This window comes from Fringilla coelebs (assembly GCF_963513975.1).
Source record: "Fringilla coelebs genome assembly, chromosome: 27".
In the NCBI taxonomy this organism is placed as follows: domain Eukaryota; kingdom Metazoa; phylum Chordata; class Aves; order Passeriformes; family Fringillidae; genus Fringilla; species Fringilla coelebs.
In genome coordinates, this window is record NC_140053.1 from 2154851 (window position 1) to 2174219 (window position 19369).

At 62.1% G+C, this 19369-nt stretch overlaps 1 protein-coding gene across 1 annotated transcript; it reads right to left on the reverse strand.

The window, feature by feature from the left end:
* Positions 1-534: 534 nt before the first annotated feature.
* CACNB1 (calcium voltage-gated channel auxiliary subunit beta 1) lies at positions 535-19292 on the reverse strand. Its single transcript, XM_084222064.1, has 16 exons — positions 19177-19292; positions 17879-18092; positions 16157-16351; positions 14963-15049; positions 12875-12994; positions 11754-11876; positions 11522-11658; positions 11345-11421; positions 8561-8580; positions 8349-8429; positions 8191-8249; positions 7604-7713; positions 4087-4238; positions 3823-3918; positions 2876-3061; positions 535-1223 (listed from the first exon to the last, which is right to left on the reverse strand). The coding sequence occupies exons 3-16, from the start codon at positions 16241-16243 to the stop codon at positions 861-863; spliced, it is 1698 nt and encodes a 565-aa protein (XP_084078190.1). The 5' UTR covers positions 16244-16351; positions 17879-18092; positions 19177-19292; the 3' UTR covers positions 535-860.
* Between the last annotated feature and the right edge of the window lie 77 nt (positions 19293-19369).

Sequence of the window (19369 nt, forward strand, 5' to 3'; positions counted from 1 at the left end):
TCCCCAGGCCACCCTGGTGTGGTCACCCCGCAGAGCTGGGGGGCACAGGGGACGCCCCCGGGGCGGGCACAGGACAAGGCAGTGCCCCGGGGTGCGGGAGGGCGGGGACGGACAGAGGCTCACGGACAGACAGACAGACGGACACGGCTGGACAGGGCGAGCGTGGACAGGCACGGCGGGGGCAGGGTTGGAACGGGAAGGGAGGGGCGCTGGGGAAGGGGGGGCCGGGGCCTGGCGGTGCCAGGACAGCGGGACCCCCCCGGCAGGCCAGGGCTGGGCAGCTGTTAGCACAGGTTAGACCCCCAAAACTGGCTCAGATTCACCCCCCCACCCCCCAATTCAGGCAGAGCCCCTCCAAGGCAGACACATGCAGACCGCCCCCCCCCCCCCCCCCTCGGGCAGGCAGCACCTCGGGGGGCGCAGCCGGGGAGCCCCCAGAGCCCCGCACACACACGCATGCACCCCCCGGCAGGGCAGGGGGCTGTGGGGGCAGTGCCAGGCACCGCCGGGCTGGGGGGCAGCTGGCGGGGACCCCCCCACGGCCACGGCCAGCTCCGGGGACCCCGCAGCCGAGAGCACCATGGAGAAGCGGGGGGCACCCAGCGGGCAGGGCTGGGGAGGGGGGCACGGCCCCCACCCCGCGCCTGGGGGACGGGGACACGCCGGGTCCCCTTTGGTCACTTGCTGTCCCTGGCGGGCAGGGAGGGCCCGAGGCACCGCGAGGTGCTGGGGGGCTGCGGCAGGGGGAGACCCCCCCTCAGCCGTGAGCGGGGCAGGGGGAGCCCCCGGGGCGCTGCTGGCCGGGCACAAAGCGGGGCTGGCCCGCGCCCCAAAACCAGCGCTGCCCGCATCCCCTCATCCTAACGCATGTAAACGTCCCGGCCCCAGCCCTCGCCGTCGCTCTGGCCCAGGGGCTCCTGGCCCTTGGCTCGGCCCCGCAGCCCGGGCTCGGCCCCGTCCCAGGAGCCGGGCGGGGGCTGCGGTCCGGCCCCGGGGGTGCCCGGCGGCTCCTCCTCGACGGGATCCATCTCGATGTCCATGCAGCAGGAATCGCCGGGCTCCGAGTCCCGGCTGCCCGGAGCCTCCGAGTCGAAGGTGTCCTGGCGGGCCAGGCTGCGGGGGCCCGGGCGGGAGGGCGGCGGGGGGACCCTGCCCTGCCCGCGGCCCCCCGAGTCCCCCGGGCCCTGCCGGAGGCGGCCGTGCTCCCCCTCCGGGTGCGGAGCCTGGGTGCGAGAAGCGAGCACACCATGCGGGGACGGACGGGCTGGGGTCACTCGGGGGGGTTAGTGGGGGGTTAGTGGGGGACACACGCTCCTGGCCAGCCTCTGGTGGGTGACACGATGGCAGCGGGGCCGGGAATGGGGAGGGGGAGCAGCACGGGGGAGGGGGACGGAGCACCAGCAGCGTCCGGCTCGCTGGGAGATTCGGCAACAGACAACACAGGACACGTGTCACCTCTCTGTCCCCTCTCTGTCCCCAGCCCCGGGGGGGGCTGCAGGACCCCGGCTCACACGGTGGGATGGGGCTGTGCCCCCCACCCAACCCACCCAGGGCACCCCCAAACCCTCTGCCCCACCACGGCTCCCCCAGAGGTGTGGGAATGGGGTCTGGCACCCCGGCAGCCCCAGGAAGGCACAGGGGCAGATCCTGGGGGTTCCCAATCCCCTGGGCAGCTCCAGGAGGAGACACAGATTCCCAGGGGACCCCAAATGTGGGGCTGGCAGGGAGAGATCCCCAGGATGGCCCCAGTCCAGGAACGGGAGCAGCTCCCTGGGGTGACCCCAATCCCAGGAACAGTCCCTGCAGCCCCCCTGGGGGGGCACAGGTTCCCAAAGGAACAATCCCAGGGCTGGTCCCGCTCCTGGGGGGGCTCTGCTTCCCCATGGTGACCCCAATCCCATGGTGACCCCAATCCCAGGGTCCCCAGGACAGGTGACCCCACACCTTGGGATCACAGCCCCATGGGGTGACCCTAACCTCAGGGGTGGCCCCAATCCCAGGGTGGAGAGCCTGATCCCAGGGAAGGTGACCCCAGGGACAACCCCACACTTGTGGGGGACCACAGCCCCGTGGAGTCACCCTGATCCCAGGACTAGGGACAATCCCACACCTGGGGAGGACCACAGTCCCCTGAGGTGACCCTGATCCCAGGACAGGTGACCTCAGGGACAATCCCACACCTGGGGAGGACCACAGCCCCATGGAGTGACCCTGATCCCAGGACAGGTGACCTCAGGGACAACCCCACACCTGTGGGGGGGCTGTGACTCCCCAGGCTGTCCCCAATCCCAGGACAGGTGACCTCAGGGACAATCCCACACCTGAAAAGGGTCACATTTCCCTGGAGTCACCCTGATCCCAGGACAGGTGACCTCAGGGACAACCCCACACCTGTGGGGGGGCTGTGACTCCCCGGGCTGTCCCCAATCCCAGGACAGGTGACCTCAGGGACAATCCCACACCTGAAAAGGGTCACATTTCCCTGGAGTCACCCTGATCCCAGGACAGGTGACCTCAGGGACAACCCCACACCTGTGGGGGGCTGTGACTCCCCGGGCTGTCCCCAATCCCAGGACAGGTGACCTCAGGGACAACCCCACACCTGTGGGGGGGCTGTGACTCCCCGGGCTGTCCCCAGTCCCAGGACAGGTGACCTCAGGGACAACCCCACACCTGTGGGGGGCTGTGACTCCCCGGGCTGTCCCCAATCCCGGGGATCTCCCGAGGGCCGTGGGGTGTCCCCGCTGTCCCGTGTCCCGCTGTCCCCGCTGCCACCTCACAGCGCGTGCTCCTCCAGGGGGGCTCCGGGGGGGCTGGGGGTGGCCTGGCGGCCCCAGAGGTTGAGGTTCCTGCGCAGGGAGGTGAGCACCTGTACCTGGAGGTTGGAGACGGGCGCGGGGCTGGCGGCCAGCGCGGCCGTGGCCATGGTGCGGCTCAGCAGCGGGTTCGGGGGGTTGCTGCTGGGCGGGTGCGTGGCCTTCCAGTACGCCTCCAGGTACTCGGCCAGGTGCTCGCAGGCCTCCTCCAGCTGGTTCTCGTCCAGCACGATGTCGAACATCTCCTGGGGAAGGGACCCGAGCCAGGTGGGGCGGGGCGGGGACAGCGGGGCAGGGCGGGGACAGAGCCTATGGGACAGGGCGGGGACAATGGGACAGAGCCTATGGGACAGGGCGGGGACAATGGGACAGAGCCTATGGGACAGGGTGGGGACAGCTGGACAGGGCGGGGACAGAGCCTATGGGACAGGGCGGGGACAATGGGACAGAGCCTATGGGACAGGGAGGGGACAATGGGACAGAGCCTATGGGGCAGGGTGGGGACAGCTGGACAGGGCGGGGACAGAGCCTATAGGACAGGGCGGGGACAGCGGGGCAGGGCGGGGACAATGGGATAGAGCCTATGGGACAGGGAGGGGACAATGGGATGGGGAAGGGTACCTGGATATGGGGCAGAGCCCATGGGACACGGTTGAGCCTTATGGGACAGGGTAGGGACAATGGGACAGGGAGGGGACAATGGGACAGGGAGGAGCAGCTGGACATGGGGAAGAGCCTATGGGACAGGGTGGGGACAATGGGACAGGGAGGGGACAATGGGGCAGAATCTAGGGGACAGGGCAGGGACAATGGGATGGGGAGGGGTACCTGTATATGGGGCAGAACCTATGGGACAGGGAGGGGACAATGGGATAGGGAGGTGCAGCTGGACATGGGGCAGAGCCTATGGGACAAGGCAGGGACAGTGGGACAGGGTGGGCAGCTATCGGGCAGGGGGTGGCCAGGACAGGTCAGGGTGGCCCCACGGTGGCCAGGGCACACTCACAGGTGGGCACTGTGCCAGCTTGTCCGAGGCCACCATCTGCACGTTGAGGTGCTTGGCCTGGGACTTCCCCCTGGACTTCACCAGCCTCTGCAGCACCTGCACAGGAGGGGACAGCACAGGGGTGGCCTTGGGGACACGGCATGGCCCTGCCCGATGTCCCTGGCATGGCAAGGAGGGGCTGGCACCGCCCAGTGTCCCCAGGGAGGGCTGGCCCTGCCCAGTGTCCCCAGGCAGGGCTGGCACTGTCCCCGGGCTCACACCCACCTTGGGGGAGGTGATTTTGATGTAGACGATGATGGGCGCCAGCGAGGTCTTGGCCAGCTGCGCCGGGTGGTTGATGGTGTCGGCGTCCAGGGCCACCAACTGCAGCGTCCGGGCCAGCTCAAAGATCCGCTCGGTCTCACTCTGCACCTCGGCTGGCAGGGGACAGGGACAGCGTGAGGGGGGACAGGGACAGCGTAAGGAGGGACAGGGACAGCGTGAGGAGGGGCAGGGACAGCGTGAGGCAGGACAGGTGACAGCGTGAGGCAGGACAGGTGACAGCGTGAGGTGGGGCAGGGACAGCGTGAGGAGGGGCAGGGGACAGGGACAGTGTGAGGTGGGGCAGGGGACACGGGGACAGCGTGGGCAGGTGCTGGGTTAAGGGTTTTTCTGACTTTAAACTTTTATTTTCAGTCTCATGCGAAGGGTGGGACAGCGCAGGTGTTAGAATTCATGCCAGCACAGTTAGAAGTTAATTTGTTTAGCTGGTTTTTAACTTGTTCCTAATAATTAGGAAATTTATTAGCTGTTTCTGAATTTATGAACTATTTCTTAATTGCAATACTCTACTGTTGGAGTGTGTAAATATTTAAAGGCAATCGTTTAGAATTACCCCTGGTGGGTCCCGATATAATGTATCTTTCATTTGAAAGATATATATTCTATATATCTCTAAAGATATAGAATATATATAAATATATTCATATTTATACCTATATAGATTCATATCGATGTATATTCCTATAGAATATCTATACATATATATTAGAATATATATTTCACTATATACCTATATATAAATATATCTATAGCTATCTATTGTTATATGTTGATATATATTCAATGTAGATACATATAGATATATATTCAATAAAAATAGAGAGATATATTCATATCTATCCTATATATATATAATGTATAGATCTATATATAGATCTCTATCAGAATATACCAATATAAATATATCAATATATATCTATATACTCATATGGATATATATTTATATATATTAATATATACGAATTCTGTATCTCTATATATCTATATATAAATACATCTCTATATAATATTGAGATTTATATCTATATATTTACATACATTCAATATAGATATATATTTATATTAACGATAAATATATAGAGATATATAGATATATCAATCTGTTTATATATATATATAAAAATATATATAAAAATATATATCTATATCAATCTGTTTATATATATAAAATATATATATATATAAATAAATTTATATATATATAAATATATATACCTATATATCAACATCAATCCATTTATATATAGATATATGTAAATATATATGTCTATGTATCAATCCATTTATATATAAAAATATATATTAATATTTATATATCTAGGTATGTACTGATATATATTCTAGATAGATAGATTCAATATAGATCTATATATAGATAAAATCTATTTCTATATATCTATATATATCTATATATGCTATATATACACAGAGATCTAGTTATAAATATATATAAATATATATACACACAGAAATATATATACATAGATATATATAAAATGATAGATCTATAGATCTAGATAGAGAAATCTATTTATATATCTGTATCTATATCTAATCTTAGATTAAATATAGATATAGATATAAATAGATTTCTAGATATAGACATAGATATTGATATAGATATACAGATATATTTCTAGATATAGATATTGATATAGATATAGATTGATAGATTGATAGATTGATAGATAGATATTGATATTGATTGATAGATATAGATATATAGAGAGATTGATAGATATAGATATAGATATTGATAGAGATATCTAGATATACTGATATATAGATATAGATATATAGATTGATTGATAGAGATATAGATATAGATATTGATATAGATTGATAGATATAGATATTGATATAGATCTATACATAGATTGATAGAGATATAAATATTGATATAGATCTATATCTATGGATAGATTGATAGAGATGGATATATATATTGATATAGATATATAGATTGATAGATGATATAGATCTAGACATGTCTATATGTAGATATATTCAATACAGATCTATATATTAATATTTCTCATTATTTTTCGCAAGGCGATAGATATAGATATAAATATTGATATAGATATAGATACATAGATAGATTGATAGAGATGGATATAGATATTGATATAGACATATGGATTGATAGATGATATAGATCTAGACATATCTATATGTAGCTATATTCACTACAGATCTATACATTAACATTTCTCATTATTTTTGGCAAGGCCACCTCCCGAGTGTCCCCGCACTGGGGACAGCAGCACACGTGCCTTGTCCCTCCTGGGCCACCTCGGGAGGTGGCACCGGTGACCCCAGCCCAAACCACACACACACACACACACAGGGGGTCACACGGGGGCCACCACGGTGTCCCCACGCCTCGGGGGTGTCCCCGAGCCCACCCGGGGGACGGGGCTGTCCCTGTACGTACCCAGGACATCTGCACCGGGAGCGGGGGAGCAGCGCGGAGGGGAGGAACCGAGAGAGGAGAGAAACGGGAACAGAAACACAGCAGAGATGGGTGAGGGAGGAGGAGGAGGAGGATGGGGATGGGGGGCAGGAAGGGGGGGAGGAGGAGGATGGGGGGGAGGAGGAATGAGGATGAGGAGGGAGAGGAGGGAGAGGATAGGGAGGAGGAATGAGGATGAGGATGGGGAGGAGGAGGATGAAAAGGAGGAAGAGAAGGAAGAAGGAGGAGGAAGAGGAGAAGGAGGAAAAGGAGGAGGATGGGGAGGAGGAGGAGGAATGAGGATGAGGAGGAAGAGGAGGAAGAGGATGGGAGGAGGAATGAGGATGAGGAGGAAGGAGGAGGAGAAGAAGGAAGGAGAAGGAGGAAAAGGAGGAATGAGGATGATGATGGGGAGGAGGAGGATGGGGAGGAGGAGGAGGATGGGGAGGAGGAGAAGAAAGAAAAGGAGGAGGAAGAGGAGAAGGAGGAAGAGGATGGGGAGGAAGAATGAGGACGAGGAGGAAGAGGATGGGGAGGAGGAATGAGGATGAGGAGAAGGAAGAAGGAGGAGGAAGGAGGAGGAGGATGATGAGGAGAAGGAAGGAGGAGGATGGTGATGAGGAAGGAGGAGGAAGAAGGAGAAGGAGGAAGGAGAAGGATGATGATGAGGAGGAAGGAGGAGGAAGGAGGAGGAGGAGGATAAGGAGGAAGGAGGAGGATGGTGAGGAGGAAGGAGGAGGATGATGATGATGAGGAGCAGAGGGTCAGTCCCCCCCACCCCCAGGAGCGGGCTGAGCCCCCTGGGCTGGGTTGGGGTGATACAGATGGAGGCTTGGGGGGGGTCCCGCGGGTCGGGGGGGGTTTGGGGGCGTCTGGGGGATTTTTCGGGGTGCCGGGGGGGGGTTTGGGGGCTCCGGGGGGGGTTCAGGGGTGCCGGGGGGGTTCAGGGGTGCCAGGGGGATTTGGGGGCTCCGGGGGGGTTCAGGGGTGCCGGGGGCGCGGTACCCAGGCTGGAGCGCGTGCTGGAGCGCTCGATGATGGTGTGCTTGCTGGGGTTGTTGAGCACGGAGCGCTTGGCCAGAGAGATGTCAGCAGTGACCCGCGTGATGGAGATCCTGGGGACACAGGGGGGACACCCCCGGGACCCCGGTGTCACCCCACAGCCACCCCCAGGACCCCGGTGTCACCCCCAGACCCCCACGGTCACCCCCCTGCTGACATCCCACACCCAGCTCCTCTGTGGATTTAGGGGCCCCCACATGGATTTAGGGGTCCCTCTATGGGTTCAGGGATCCCACATGGATTTAGGGGTCCCTTTATGGGGCTGGAGGTCCCTCTATAGGTTTAGGGGTTCCACTATGGGGTTCAGGGTCCCCACATGGTTTTAGTGGTTCCTCTATGGGGTTAGGGGTCTCCTTGTGGGTTTAGGGGTCCCTCTGTGGGTTCAGGGGTCTCTCTATGGATTTAGGGGCCCCACATAAATTTAGGAGTCCCTCTATGGGTTCAGGGGTCCCTCTGTGTGTTTAGGGGTCCCTCTATGGGGTTAGGGGTCCCCTCAGGGTCTCGGGGGTCCCCGGCCATGCCCCCCTCACCGGCCATCGAAGCGATGCTTCAGGAAGTCGAAGAGCGCCTTCTGCATCATGTCCGTCACCTGGGGGGGGACAGCAGGGACACAGCAGGGACACGGCAGGGACAATGCAGGGCTGGGGTCCCCCCGAGCCCCCCAAGCGCCCCCCGAGCCCCTGCTCACCTCGTAGCCCTTCAGGGAGGGCCCCACGAGGATGATGGGGCGCATGGAGGGCACCACGTCGTACGGGGGCACGTGCTCGGTCTGGGGACACAGCCGCGTGTCACCGGGCCACCAGGGGACACAGGGCACCCCTGGGGGTGGCTCTGGGGGGGGCTGCAAGCAGGGGGGGCGCCGCCCTCCCCCCACCCAGCCGGGCTCCTGGCGCTACTCACCGACTTCTGCTTCTGCTTGGCTGCGTCCCAGGGCACAGACACACGGGGCAGGGGCAAAGGCAAAGGCAAAGGCAAAGGCATGCGTGTTACTGCAGGCATGGGGACACGGGGGACACCCGGGGACACGGCAGGGACACCCCAGGGGTGACCCAGGGACACATGTGAGACCTCTGAGGTGACCCAGTGACACATGTGCGACCCAGGGACATGGGTGTGACACCTCAGGGGTGACCCAGTGACACATGTGTGACCTAGAGGGTGACCCAGTGACACATGTGTGACCCAGGAACATGTATGTGACTTCCCAAGGGTGACCCAGCGACACCTGTGTGACCCAGGGACACGGGTGTGACACCCCAGGGGTGACCCAGGGACACATATGTGACTCCCCGAGGTGACCCAGTGACACCTGTGTGACCCGGAGGGTGACCCAGTGACACCTGTGTGACCCAGGGACATGGGTGTGACACCCCAAGGGTGAGCCAGGGACATGTGTGTGACCCAGGGACATGTATGTGACTTCCCAAGGGTGACCCAGTGACACATGTGTGATCCAGGGACACGGGTGTGACACCCCAGGGGTGACCCAGGGACACATGTGTGACCCAGGGACATGTATGTGACTTCCCAAGGGTGACCCAGTGACACCTGTGTGACTCAGGGACCCGGCTGTGACCTCTGGGTGAGCCAGGGACATGTATGTGACCACCCAGGATGACCCAGGGACACACATGTGTGACCTGGAGGGTGACCCAGTGACACCTGTATGACCCAGGGACCTGGGTGTGACCCCTCAGATGTGCCCAGTGACACCTGTGTAACCCGGGGACCTGGGTGTGACCCCCAGGGTTGAGCCACAGACACACCAGTGACACATTGTGACCTTCCTGGGGGTGACCCAGGGACATGTGCGACCCTCCGGGGCACCCCAAAGACACGCGTGTCACCTGGAATGTGACACATGGGTGACCCAGAGGTGACCCAGGGACACGTGTGACCTGGAGGTGACCCAGGGGACAGGTGTGTCATGCACAGGGTGCCCAAAGGACTTGTGTGTGACCCAAGAGGTGCCCAGGTGACACCTGTGTGACCGGGGGGCCCTGGGGACAGTGACACAGCAGCTTTGTCCCCTCTGGGTGGCTCTGGGTGCCAGGGGGGCTCTGCAGGCCTGCTCACCCCTGCAGACCCCCCCGTCCCGCGGGGTGGTAGCGCCCAAAAACCCCCCCCCCCCCAGCTTATGCCCGGGGTGGGGGGGAGGAATGATCCATTCTCAGCCGCGGGGGGGTGACACACCGGCCGTGCTGGAACACACCATGCGCACATTGCGGGGGGGGCAACCGGGAGGGGGGGGCACGGACTGATCCATTCCATGGACTGAGGGGGGATCACAGCCACGGGCTGGTCCATTCCATGGACTGAGGGGGGATCACAGCCATGGACTGATCCATTCCATGGACTGAGGGGGGATCACAGCCACGGGCTGATCCATTCCATGGACTGAGGGGGGATCACAGCCATGGACTGATCCATTCCATGGACTGAGGGGGGATCACAGCCATGGGCTGGTCCATTCCATGGGTCATGGGGGAGTGTCACCGTGGATGGATTGGATGAATGCAACCCACGAATCACAGGGGGAGCACAGCACGGACTGATCCAACCCATTGACAATGGGGGTGTGGGGGTGTCAGCCACGGACTGATCCATCCCATGGCCCATGAGGGGGATACAGCCACGGACTGATCCATCCCATGGCCCATGGAGGGGATACAGCCATGGACTGATCTATCCCACAGACATCACAGGGGGGGGATGCAGCCAAGACTGATCCATCCCACTGACAAAAGAGGGGGAGGTCAGCCACGGACTGATCCATCCCACGGCCCATGGAGGGGTCAGCCACGGACTGATCCATCCCACGGCCCATGGCGGGGGTCAGCCACGGACTGATCCATCCCACAGACATCACAGGGGGGGATGCAGCCAAGACTGATCCATCCCACTGACAAAAGAGGGGGAGGTCAGCCACGGACTGATCCATCCCACGGCCCATGGAGGGGTCAGCCACGGACTGATCCATCCCACGGCCCATGGCGGGGGTCAGCCACGGACTGATCCATCCCACTGACAAAAGAGGGGGAGGTCAGCCACGGACTGATCCATCCCACAGCCCATGGAGGGGGGTCAGCCATGGCCTGATCCATCCCACGGCCCATGGGGGGGGGGTCAGCCACGGACTGATCCATCCCGCTGTCAGCAGGAGGAGGCAGCCCCGCGCTGTCCCTGGCGCAGGGCTCATCCCGCCCTGCAGCCCTGGGGCAGTGCGTGTCCCCCAGCCCCCTGGGCGCCCCCGTGGGTGCCCCCAGCCCCCCGGCAGTGTTAGGGCAGGCAGCAGGTGCGGCAGGCGGGGCGGGGGCCGTTACCTTCCTAAAGAAGGGGATGCGCTTGCTGTGGGCGGGGGGGGTGGTGACACTGCTCACGCTACTCTTAGGGGAGCGCTGCGCCTCCAGGGCCTCCTCCTCCTCCTCTAACTCATCGGGCTCAAAGGCAAAGCTGGCCATGTCCAGGCCACCTGGGGACCGCCGGAGCCGCGGGGACGGCGGGGAGAGAAGAAGAGCGATGATGGCGATGGAAGAAAGCAAAAAATGGAGATGGGGAGGCTGGGAAGGGTGGGAGAGGAGAAGCAGAGGGGGGACGTGGGGGCACCCTGCCTGCACCCGTGGGGAGCTGGGGAGGGACCCCCAGGCTGGAGCTGCCGGGGGGGGACCCCCGGGACACTCTTACCGCTGGCGGGGGGGGTGGGGCGGCGTGTCCCTGTCACCACATCGCCCAGGCTGGAGCTGGAGTTGTCACCCGATTTGCTGCGTGGGAGAAGCACAGAGAGAGAGCGGTGAGGGCGGGATGGGGAGGGGTCCGGGGAGAGCTGAGAGCTGCTGGGGGGGTGTCGGGGGTGAGCCCCACCTCGAGCTCAGGCGGTTCTGCCTCATCTTCTGCTCCTGCAGCAGCCTCATGTTCTCCAGCTTGACGGGGCTGGGGATGAAGCCCACCTCGCAGCCCTCCTTCACCAGCCGCCCGATCCACCAGTCGTTGTTGTACTTCTGCTCCGGGCAGGAAAGGAGGGGAAAAAACACCTTAACCCCCCTCCCCACGCCCACCCCAGCGCTGCCCCCAGCTCCCCCCGAGCCTCTCCCACCTCCTTGATGTGCAGGAAGTCCTTGGGCTCGAAGCAGATGGCCATGCCCTGCACGGGCACGTCGTCCCCGGCAGAGGGGTTGTAGCCCATGTTGGTGCGGACGGCGAACGCCACCGGCTTGGTCTGCGCGGGGGACGGGCAGGGCTCGGCAGCGGGGAGATGGCACCCCGAAACGGGGAGATGGCGCCCCGAAACGGGGAGATTCCGCCCCAAAACGGGGAGATTCCGCCCCAAAACGGGGAGATGGCGCCCCAAAGTGGGGAGATGGCGCCCCAAAGTGGGGAGATGGCGCCCCAAAGTGGGGAGATGGCGCCCCAAAGTGGGGAGATCTCACCCTCTCCCACCACAAAACAGGGAGATTCCACCCCAAAACAGAAAAATCCCAACCTCTGCCACCCCGAAATGGCGAGATGCCACCCCAAAATGGGGAGATCGCACCCCAAAATGGGGAGATCTCACCCTCTTCCACCAAAAAACAGGGAAATCCCAACCTCTCCCACCCCACAACGGGGAGATTTCACCCCAAAATGAAGAGATTCCACCCCAAAATGAAGAGATTCCACCCCAAAATGGGGAGATGCCACCCTCTCCCATCACAAAACAGAGAGATTCCACCCCAAAACAAGGAAATCCCATCCTCTGCCACACCAAAATGGGGAGATTCCATCCCAAACTGGGGCAATCCCACCCCTCTCCCACCCCCCAACGGGAACATTCCACCCCAAAATGAGGAGATTCCACCCCAAAATGGGGAGATTCCACCCTCTGCCACCCCAAAACAGGGAGATGCCAATCTCTGCCACCCCACACCGGGGAGATTTCAACCTCTGCCACCTCAAAATGGGGAGATTCCACCCCAAAATGGGGCAACCCCAACCTCTGTCACCCCCAAATGGGGAGATCCCATCCTCTGCCACCCCAAAACGGGGACATTCCACCCCAAAACAGGGAGATCCCACCCTCTGCCACCCCAAAACGGGGACATTCCACCCCCTCACCCCATCCCAGCCAGGCACGTGCGGCTCCCAGTTCCACCCAGTAAACCCTGGGGGCTGGGGGGCACCGGGGGGTCCCCGTGCCAGGGCTGGGGGGCACCGGGGGTCCCACCCCGCCTCTCCCACCTTGGCTTTCTCCAGCTGAGCCATGGCCTGGCGCTCGGCCTCCCTGCGCAGCGCCTCCCTGTCCTCCTCCAGCGACACATCCGAGTCCGAGGGGCGGCTGGTGTAGGACTCAGCCGAGCCCTGCGCGGCGGGGAGGGGGCTCAGCCCGGCCTGCGCCCCCCAGGACAGCGAGCCCGGCCCAAATTCCGGCCCTCCCATCCCTCTGCAGGCTCGCACTGTGACGGTGCCCAGCACTGCGGCCACCGGGAGCCACCTCGGTCCTGCCCGGTGCCACCCCGGGGCTGCCCGGTGCCACCCCGGGGCTGCCCGGGGCCACCCCGGTGCCATCCTGGTCCTGCCTAGAGCCACCCCGGTGCCACCCTGGTGCCACCCAGTGCTGCCTGGTACTGCCTGCTGCTGTCCAGAGCCACTCTGGTCCTGCCTGGAGTCACCCGGTGCTGCCCGGTGCCACCTTGGAAGCACTCTGGTCCTGCTCGGTGCCACCCCAGTACAGCCCAGAGCCACCCTGTGCCACCCCAGTGCTGCCTGGTGCCACCCCAGTGCCATCCTGCTCCTGCCCAAAGCCACCCTGGAGCACCTGGTGTCACCCTGGCCCTGCCTGGAGTCACCTGGTGCTGCCCAGAGCCACCTTGGAACCACCCTGGTCCTTCCCAAAGCCACCCCAGTGCCACCCGGTGCCACCCTGGTCCTGCCTCGAGCCATCCCAGAGCCACCCGGTGCTGCCCGGTGCCACCCTGGAGCCCCTGGTGCCACCCTGATCCTGCCTAGAGCCACCCCAGTGCCACCCTGGAGCCCCCAGTGCTGCCTGGAGCCACCCCGGTGCCACTTTGGAACCACCCTGGTCCTGCTCGGTGCCACCCGGTGCTGCCCAGAGCCACCCGGTGCCATCCCAGCGACACCCCAGAGCCACCCGGTGCTACCTTGGCACCACCCCGGAGCCCCTGGTGCCATCCCGATGCCACCCCGATCCTGCCCAGAGCCACCCCGACGCCACCCCGGAGCCCCCATCCTGCCTAGAGCCAGCCCGGTGCCATCCCTGGTGCCACCCCGGAGCCCCCGGTGCCACCGCGGCGGGGTCACGGCAGGAGAGGGACACGGCAGCTGTCGCCACCGCTCCGGCCGGGAACGTGACACCGGCCCCGCTCCCGTCCCGCTGCCCGGGGCCTCTCCGGGAGCCCGGAGGGCAGCGGGACCCCCCCCCGCCAGAGTGTCCCCCCGAGTGTCCCCCCGCTGTCCCCAGGTGTGGGACAGGGCGCTCCCCGGGGGTGGCATCGGGGAGCCCCTGCTGACCCCCAGCCCCAGAGGGACAGCGGGGACACCGCAGGGACGGGTGGGTGACGTGTGGGTGACATGTGGGTGACATGTGGGACACCCCCCAACCCCCTACACCCCACCCATCCCCCCCCCGGGGGCTGCGGGACCCCCCCAGCCCTGATTTGTCCCTTTGGGGGTCACCCCAAATTTGGGGGTCAGCCCTTTGCACAGCCCGGGGATGGCGACCCCTCCCCAAAACCCACGCTGGGGACACCCCCTCCCTCCCGCCCCACGGAGGGGACACTGGGGGGGTCACCCCGCCCCACAGACCCCCCCAAAACTCACGGAGGAGCCGAGGGGGCACAGCGGGCGGGGGAAGGGGGGGGTCGGGGGGTCCTGGGGGCTGCGGGGCCGGGGGGATGGGGGGGGGGGTCGCTCACCGGGGCAGCCGGGGGGTCTTTACCGGGGACCTCCATGGTGGCGGGGCCGGGGGGAGCGGAGCGGGGGCAGGGCCGGCCGCGGGGGGGGCTCAGGTTTCACCCGGGTAAATTTAGCGCGGGGTCGGGCAGGGGGTGTGGGCTCAAAGAGGGGGGGCCAGGCTTGGGGAGAGCGGGTTTGGGGCCGGCTGCGGGATGCCAGGGCTGTGCCCCCCTCCCTGGCACCCCAAAAGGGGCAGGGGACCCCTGGGGGGGCTGCGATTTTTGGGGGGGTCTCTCCAACAGCGAGGGCAGAGCACAGAACGGGGGAGGGCACGGCTCGGTACGACCCCCCCTCAGTTCTCGGGGCACGAAGGAGCGGCGGGACCCCCCAAAAAGCGCCGGGACCCCCCCGCACCTGCCGGACGAAGCTGTTGGAGGTGGTGTCCGAGGAGGTGCTGCCGTCCGAGCGCTTGAAGCGGCTCTTGCGCCGGCTATACTTGCCCTGGGGACAGGGGAGGGGGCGACAGGGGAGCGCTGGACCCCCCAAAACTCCCCCCAAAACTCGGGGGGCAGCTCTGCACCCCCCCAGCCCCCGCTGCTCCGAGCCCTCCCACCCCCGCCCTGCAGCTGAACCCTGCTCGGGGGGGCTCGGGAAGGGGATGGGGGCGCCCCTCCCCCGGTATTGGGGGGCTGCCACCCCGAACCCGCTCAGACCCCACCGTGCTGGGGTTGGGGTCGCAGCCCCCCAAACTCCAGCTCCCCCCAGTTAAACCAGAGCCCAACAGCCCCCCCGGGGTGGGGGGGTCACACCACGCCCCCCTCCCACCCCAGTGCCCGAGACCCCCCCCCAGCGTGGGCACCCACCCCCACGGGACCCCCCCCCTCCCTCCTGCTGCGATCTGGGGGTGCCCCAGCGCCGCCCCCACTCTTTGGGGGGGGTAAAAGGGGGCAAAACTCTGGGGGGAGGGGGCTGTCACCCCCCCCATCCCCCTCAGTGTCCCCAAGGGACAGCTGGGCCCAGCTGCCACCCCCGGGGGTGGGGGGTCCCCATGCTGGGTATTTTTAGGTGCAGGACCCCCACAGTGCCGAGGCTACCCCAAAAACTGTCACCTCACCCCAAAAACTGTCACCCCCCCAAAACTGGTGCTCCCCAAGAGCACAAAGAGGGGGGGTCTGTCCCCAGTGCCCCCCACCCCTCTGGAACCACTGAGGGGACTGTCCCTGCTCCCCCCTCCCCCAAACCAGAGGGGACAAACCGAGGGAAGGGCTGTGGGGGCAGGGGGAGCACCCCAAGAGTTTTCCCAATTCCCAAAACTTTCCCTTTGGGCACAACACACCCCTTCCCCCAAAAAACCCCAAACACTGCAAACCGGGGGGGGCGTGAATTTGGGGTCTCTCCGAGGGGACACCCCCCTTTATTTTTGGGGTTCTGGGAGGGGCGGGACCCCATAATTAACGTAGGGATTTGGGGAGGGGGGGGAAGGGCTGAACCCCACCTCCCACCCCCAGGACGGAATTCCATGGGGATGCCCCCCACCCCCTCCACCCCCGCCGTGCCGGGGGGGGTGCGGGCGATGCTGGCACCCCCAAAACGCCGCGGGGGTGTCACCTGGAGGGCGGCGTTGTCCAAGACGTCCATCTGGATGTCCTGCGTGGAGCTGTAGGGGGTCCGGGCCATGCCGCCTTCCCGCACCATGGAAGCGCCGGGCTCGGCGGGATTTTGGGATTTTTGGGATGGCTGGGTGGGTGGGAAGCACACACAGCGCGCAGAGGAAGATGATGACGATGACGATGAAGCTCAGGCCTGGCCCCCGCGGTGACGGAGGAGGAGGAGGAGGAGGAGGAGGAGGAAGGAGGAGTGGGGATGGCGCAGGGTGGGGGGAAGGGGGGGTGAGGGATGGGCGGCCGCTCCCGCACCGCCTTCCCGGGGGGATGCGGGATGCGCCCCCCACCCCCCCTCCAGCTCAATCCCAGAGCGGGGGGGCTGAGGGTGCCCCCCCATCCCCGCCCCCATCCCCCTCCCCCGAGCGGGGGTGGAGGGGGTCGGAGCATCCCCGGCAGTTTTGGGGGGAGTTCGGGGGGTCCAGCGCTCTCCTCTCGCCCCCTCCCTCTCGCGCTTTAGACCCCAAAAATAACCGGGGGGGGGGGGTCGGGACAGAGCCCCCAGGCAGGAGCAGCCCCCATCCCCATCCCGAATCCAGCGCTCCCTCGGGACAAGGCTGCCCCAAAAATCCGCATTTTCCCCCCAAAACCTCCGCAGGGGGAGCACAGGGAGGGACCCCCACACCCCGCCGGTTGTCCCGGCAGTGTCCCCTGTCCCCCAGGGCAGCACCCTGGGGACAATCCCCCCTCCTTGGGGACAATCCCCCCTCCCCAGCCCCCCGGGGTGGAGGGGCCGATCCCCCCTGTCCCCAGCCGGGTCCCCTCGCTGTGTCACCTCCCTCCGGCTGTCGGAAAGTTCCCAATTCCTCCGCGCCCACCCACCGGGAGGGGATTTTCCTGTCCCCATCCCGACTCCCGGGACAGCTGGCAGCGTTTTTTCCACCCTCCAGCAGCAGCTGGGGGGGCTCCGGGTCACCCCAGGGACCCCAACCCGGACCCTGCCCGTGCCCTGGGTGGAGATGAAACCCCTGGAGGGTCTCTGGGGGTGTTTTTGGGGGGCTCTAAATCACCCCAGGGAACCCAACCCGGACCCTGCCCGTGCTCTGGATGGAGATGAAACCCCTGGAGGGTCTCTGGGGGTGTTTTTGGGGGGCTCTGGATCACCCCAGGGACCCCAACCCGGACTCTCCATGCCTGGAAAAGCCGACCCTGCTCCCCTGGATGGAGATGAAACCCCTGGAGGGTCTCTGGGGGTGTTTTTGGGGGGCTCCGGGTCACCCCAGGGACCCCAACCCAGACCCTGCCCGTGCCCTGGATGGAGATGAAATCTCTGGGGGTGTTTTTGGGGGGGCTCTGGATCACCCCAGGGACCCCAACCCGGCACCCCCACGTCTGGAAAAGCCGACCCTGCTCCCCTGGGTGGAGATGAAACCCCTGGGGGTGCTCTGGGGGTGTTTTTTGGGGGGCTCTCCCAGCCGGGATCGTGCCCGGGGGTGGAGGCGGGCACCATCGCCTGGCACTGCGTGGGGAGATCGGCACAATCGCGGCATCTCCTCCTCCTCCTCCTCCTCGCTGCCGCCTCCCCGGGCACCCCCTCTGCTCCCGGGAGGAGCTCCATCAACCTCGAACCGCGGAAATTCCCGGGAATCCAAAAAAAATTTAAAAAAAAAAGGACGGGAAAACTCCTCGGAACCCCCCGAGAACGCAGCAACAGCAGCAGCATCCTTACCCGAAACCCCTCAAATTCGGGCTCAGCTGCTCTTCCTCCTCCTGGGATCCTTGGGAAGCGCAAGGTGACACTTCCAGAGGGCTCGGTGACACTTCCAGAGGGTTCGGTGGCACTTCCCGAGGGCTCGGTGGCACCGCTGTCCCCGGCATCGTCCCGTCCCCGTGCGGGGACGCGGTGCCAGAGCAATTCCCGCCGCGGGAGGCTCCGGGTTGGGCTGTTTGTTGAAGGAAAAGGATGAGGCAGTTGGGAAACAGCGAGAGCCTGTGTTTATCCGTGTTTTTTCTGGGAAAACGAACCAAAAATCTGGCGGCAGCAGCTCCTCAAGCCCGCGCCATATGGCGGCTCTGCCGCGGCGCCGGGAGGCGGCGGCGGCCCCGAACCGGGGGGAACCGGGGGGTTCTGGGGGGAATCGCGGGATTTTGGGGCTTCAGCAGGTGATTTTGGGGGATAACGAGGCGGATTCGGGGGTAAGCAGGTGATTTTCGGGGGGTAACGGGGTGATTTTTGGGGTTCACCAGGTGATTTCGGAGAGTAATCAGGGGATTTGGGGGGTTCATCGGGTGATTTTGGGGATAACCAGGTGATTTGGGGGGGTTTACCTGATGATTTCAGGTATAATCAGGTGATTTCAGGGAATAACTAGGTGAGTTTGGGAGTTCACCAGGTGATTTTGGGGTATGTTCAGGTGATTTTGGGCAGTAAGCAGGTGATTTCGGAGGTAACCAGGAGATTTTGGGGATTCACCAGGTGAAATCAGGGGGTAACCAGGTGATTTCAAGGTTCACCAGGTGATTTTGGGCTCCCAGCACGATCCCAAAGCAGATTCAGGCCTCCCAGTACAGACCAGCACAGCACAGGACCAGTGCTCCCAGTATGGGTCAGAGCGGTGCCTGGACAGGTCCAGTTCTACCAGAAAAGGCTGGGACGAGCCCTGAACCCTCTGCCCTGTGCTTCCCACGCTGCCAGCGGGGCAAGGGCATCCCCTAATCCCATTTTAATCCTATCCCAGTCCATCCCAGTGCTCCCAGTCCATCCCAGTGCTCCCAGTATGGGCCAGAGCAGTGCCTGGACAGGTCCAGTTCTGCCAGGAAGGGCTGGGACAAGCCCTGAACCCTCTTCCCTGCACGTCCCACACTGACAGCGGGTCAGAGCCATCCCCTAATCCCATTTTAATCCCGTCCCAGTGCTCCCAGTTCATCCCAGTCCATCCCAGCGCTCCCTCCACGTGCCTCCCACGTCCCCACCGCGCATGCGCAGCCCCCGCCCAGCCCTTCCCGCCACGCACGCGCGGGCCGTACCATCCTACTACAATCGAGGGGGGGAGCCGGAAAGGACCCACGTCTCTCCCACGCGTCCCGCGTAGATCTCGGTCTTTTAGATGAGCAGCCACGCGTGATTTAACGGCGTTTGTTCCTTTATCTCGTTTCCGGCTGCGGCGAGGCTGCGGGTACGGGCGCGGGGGTAGGGTGGGGTGGTACGTGCCGCGCGAAG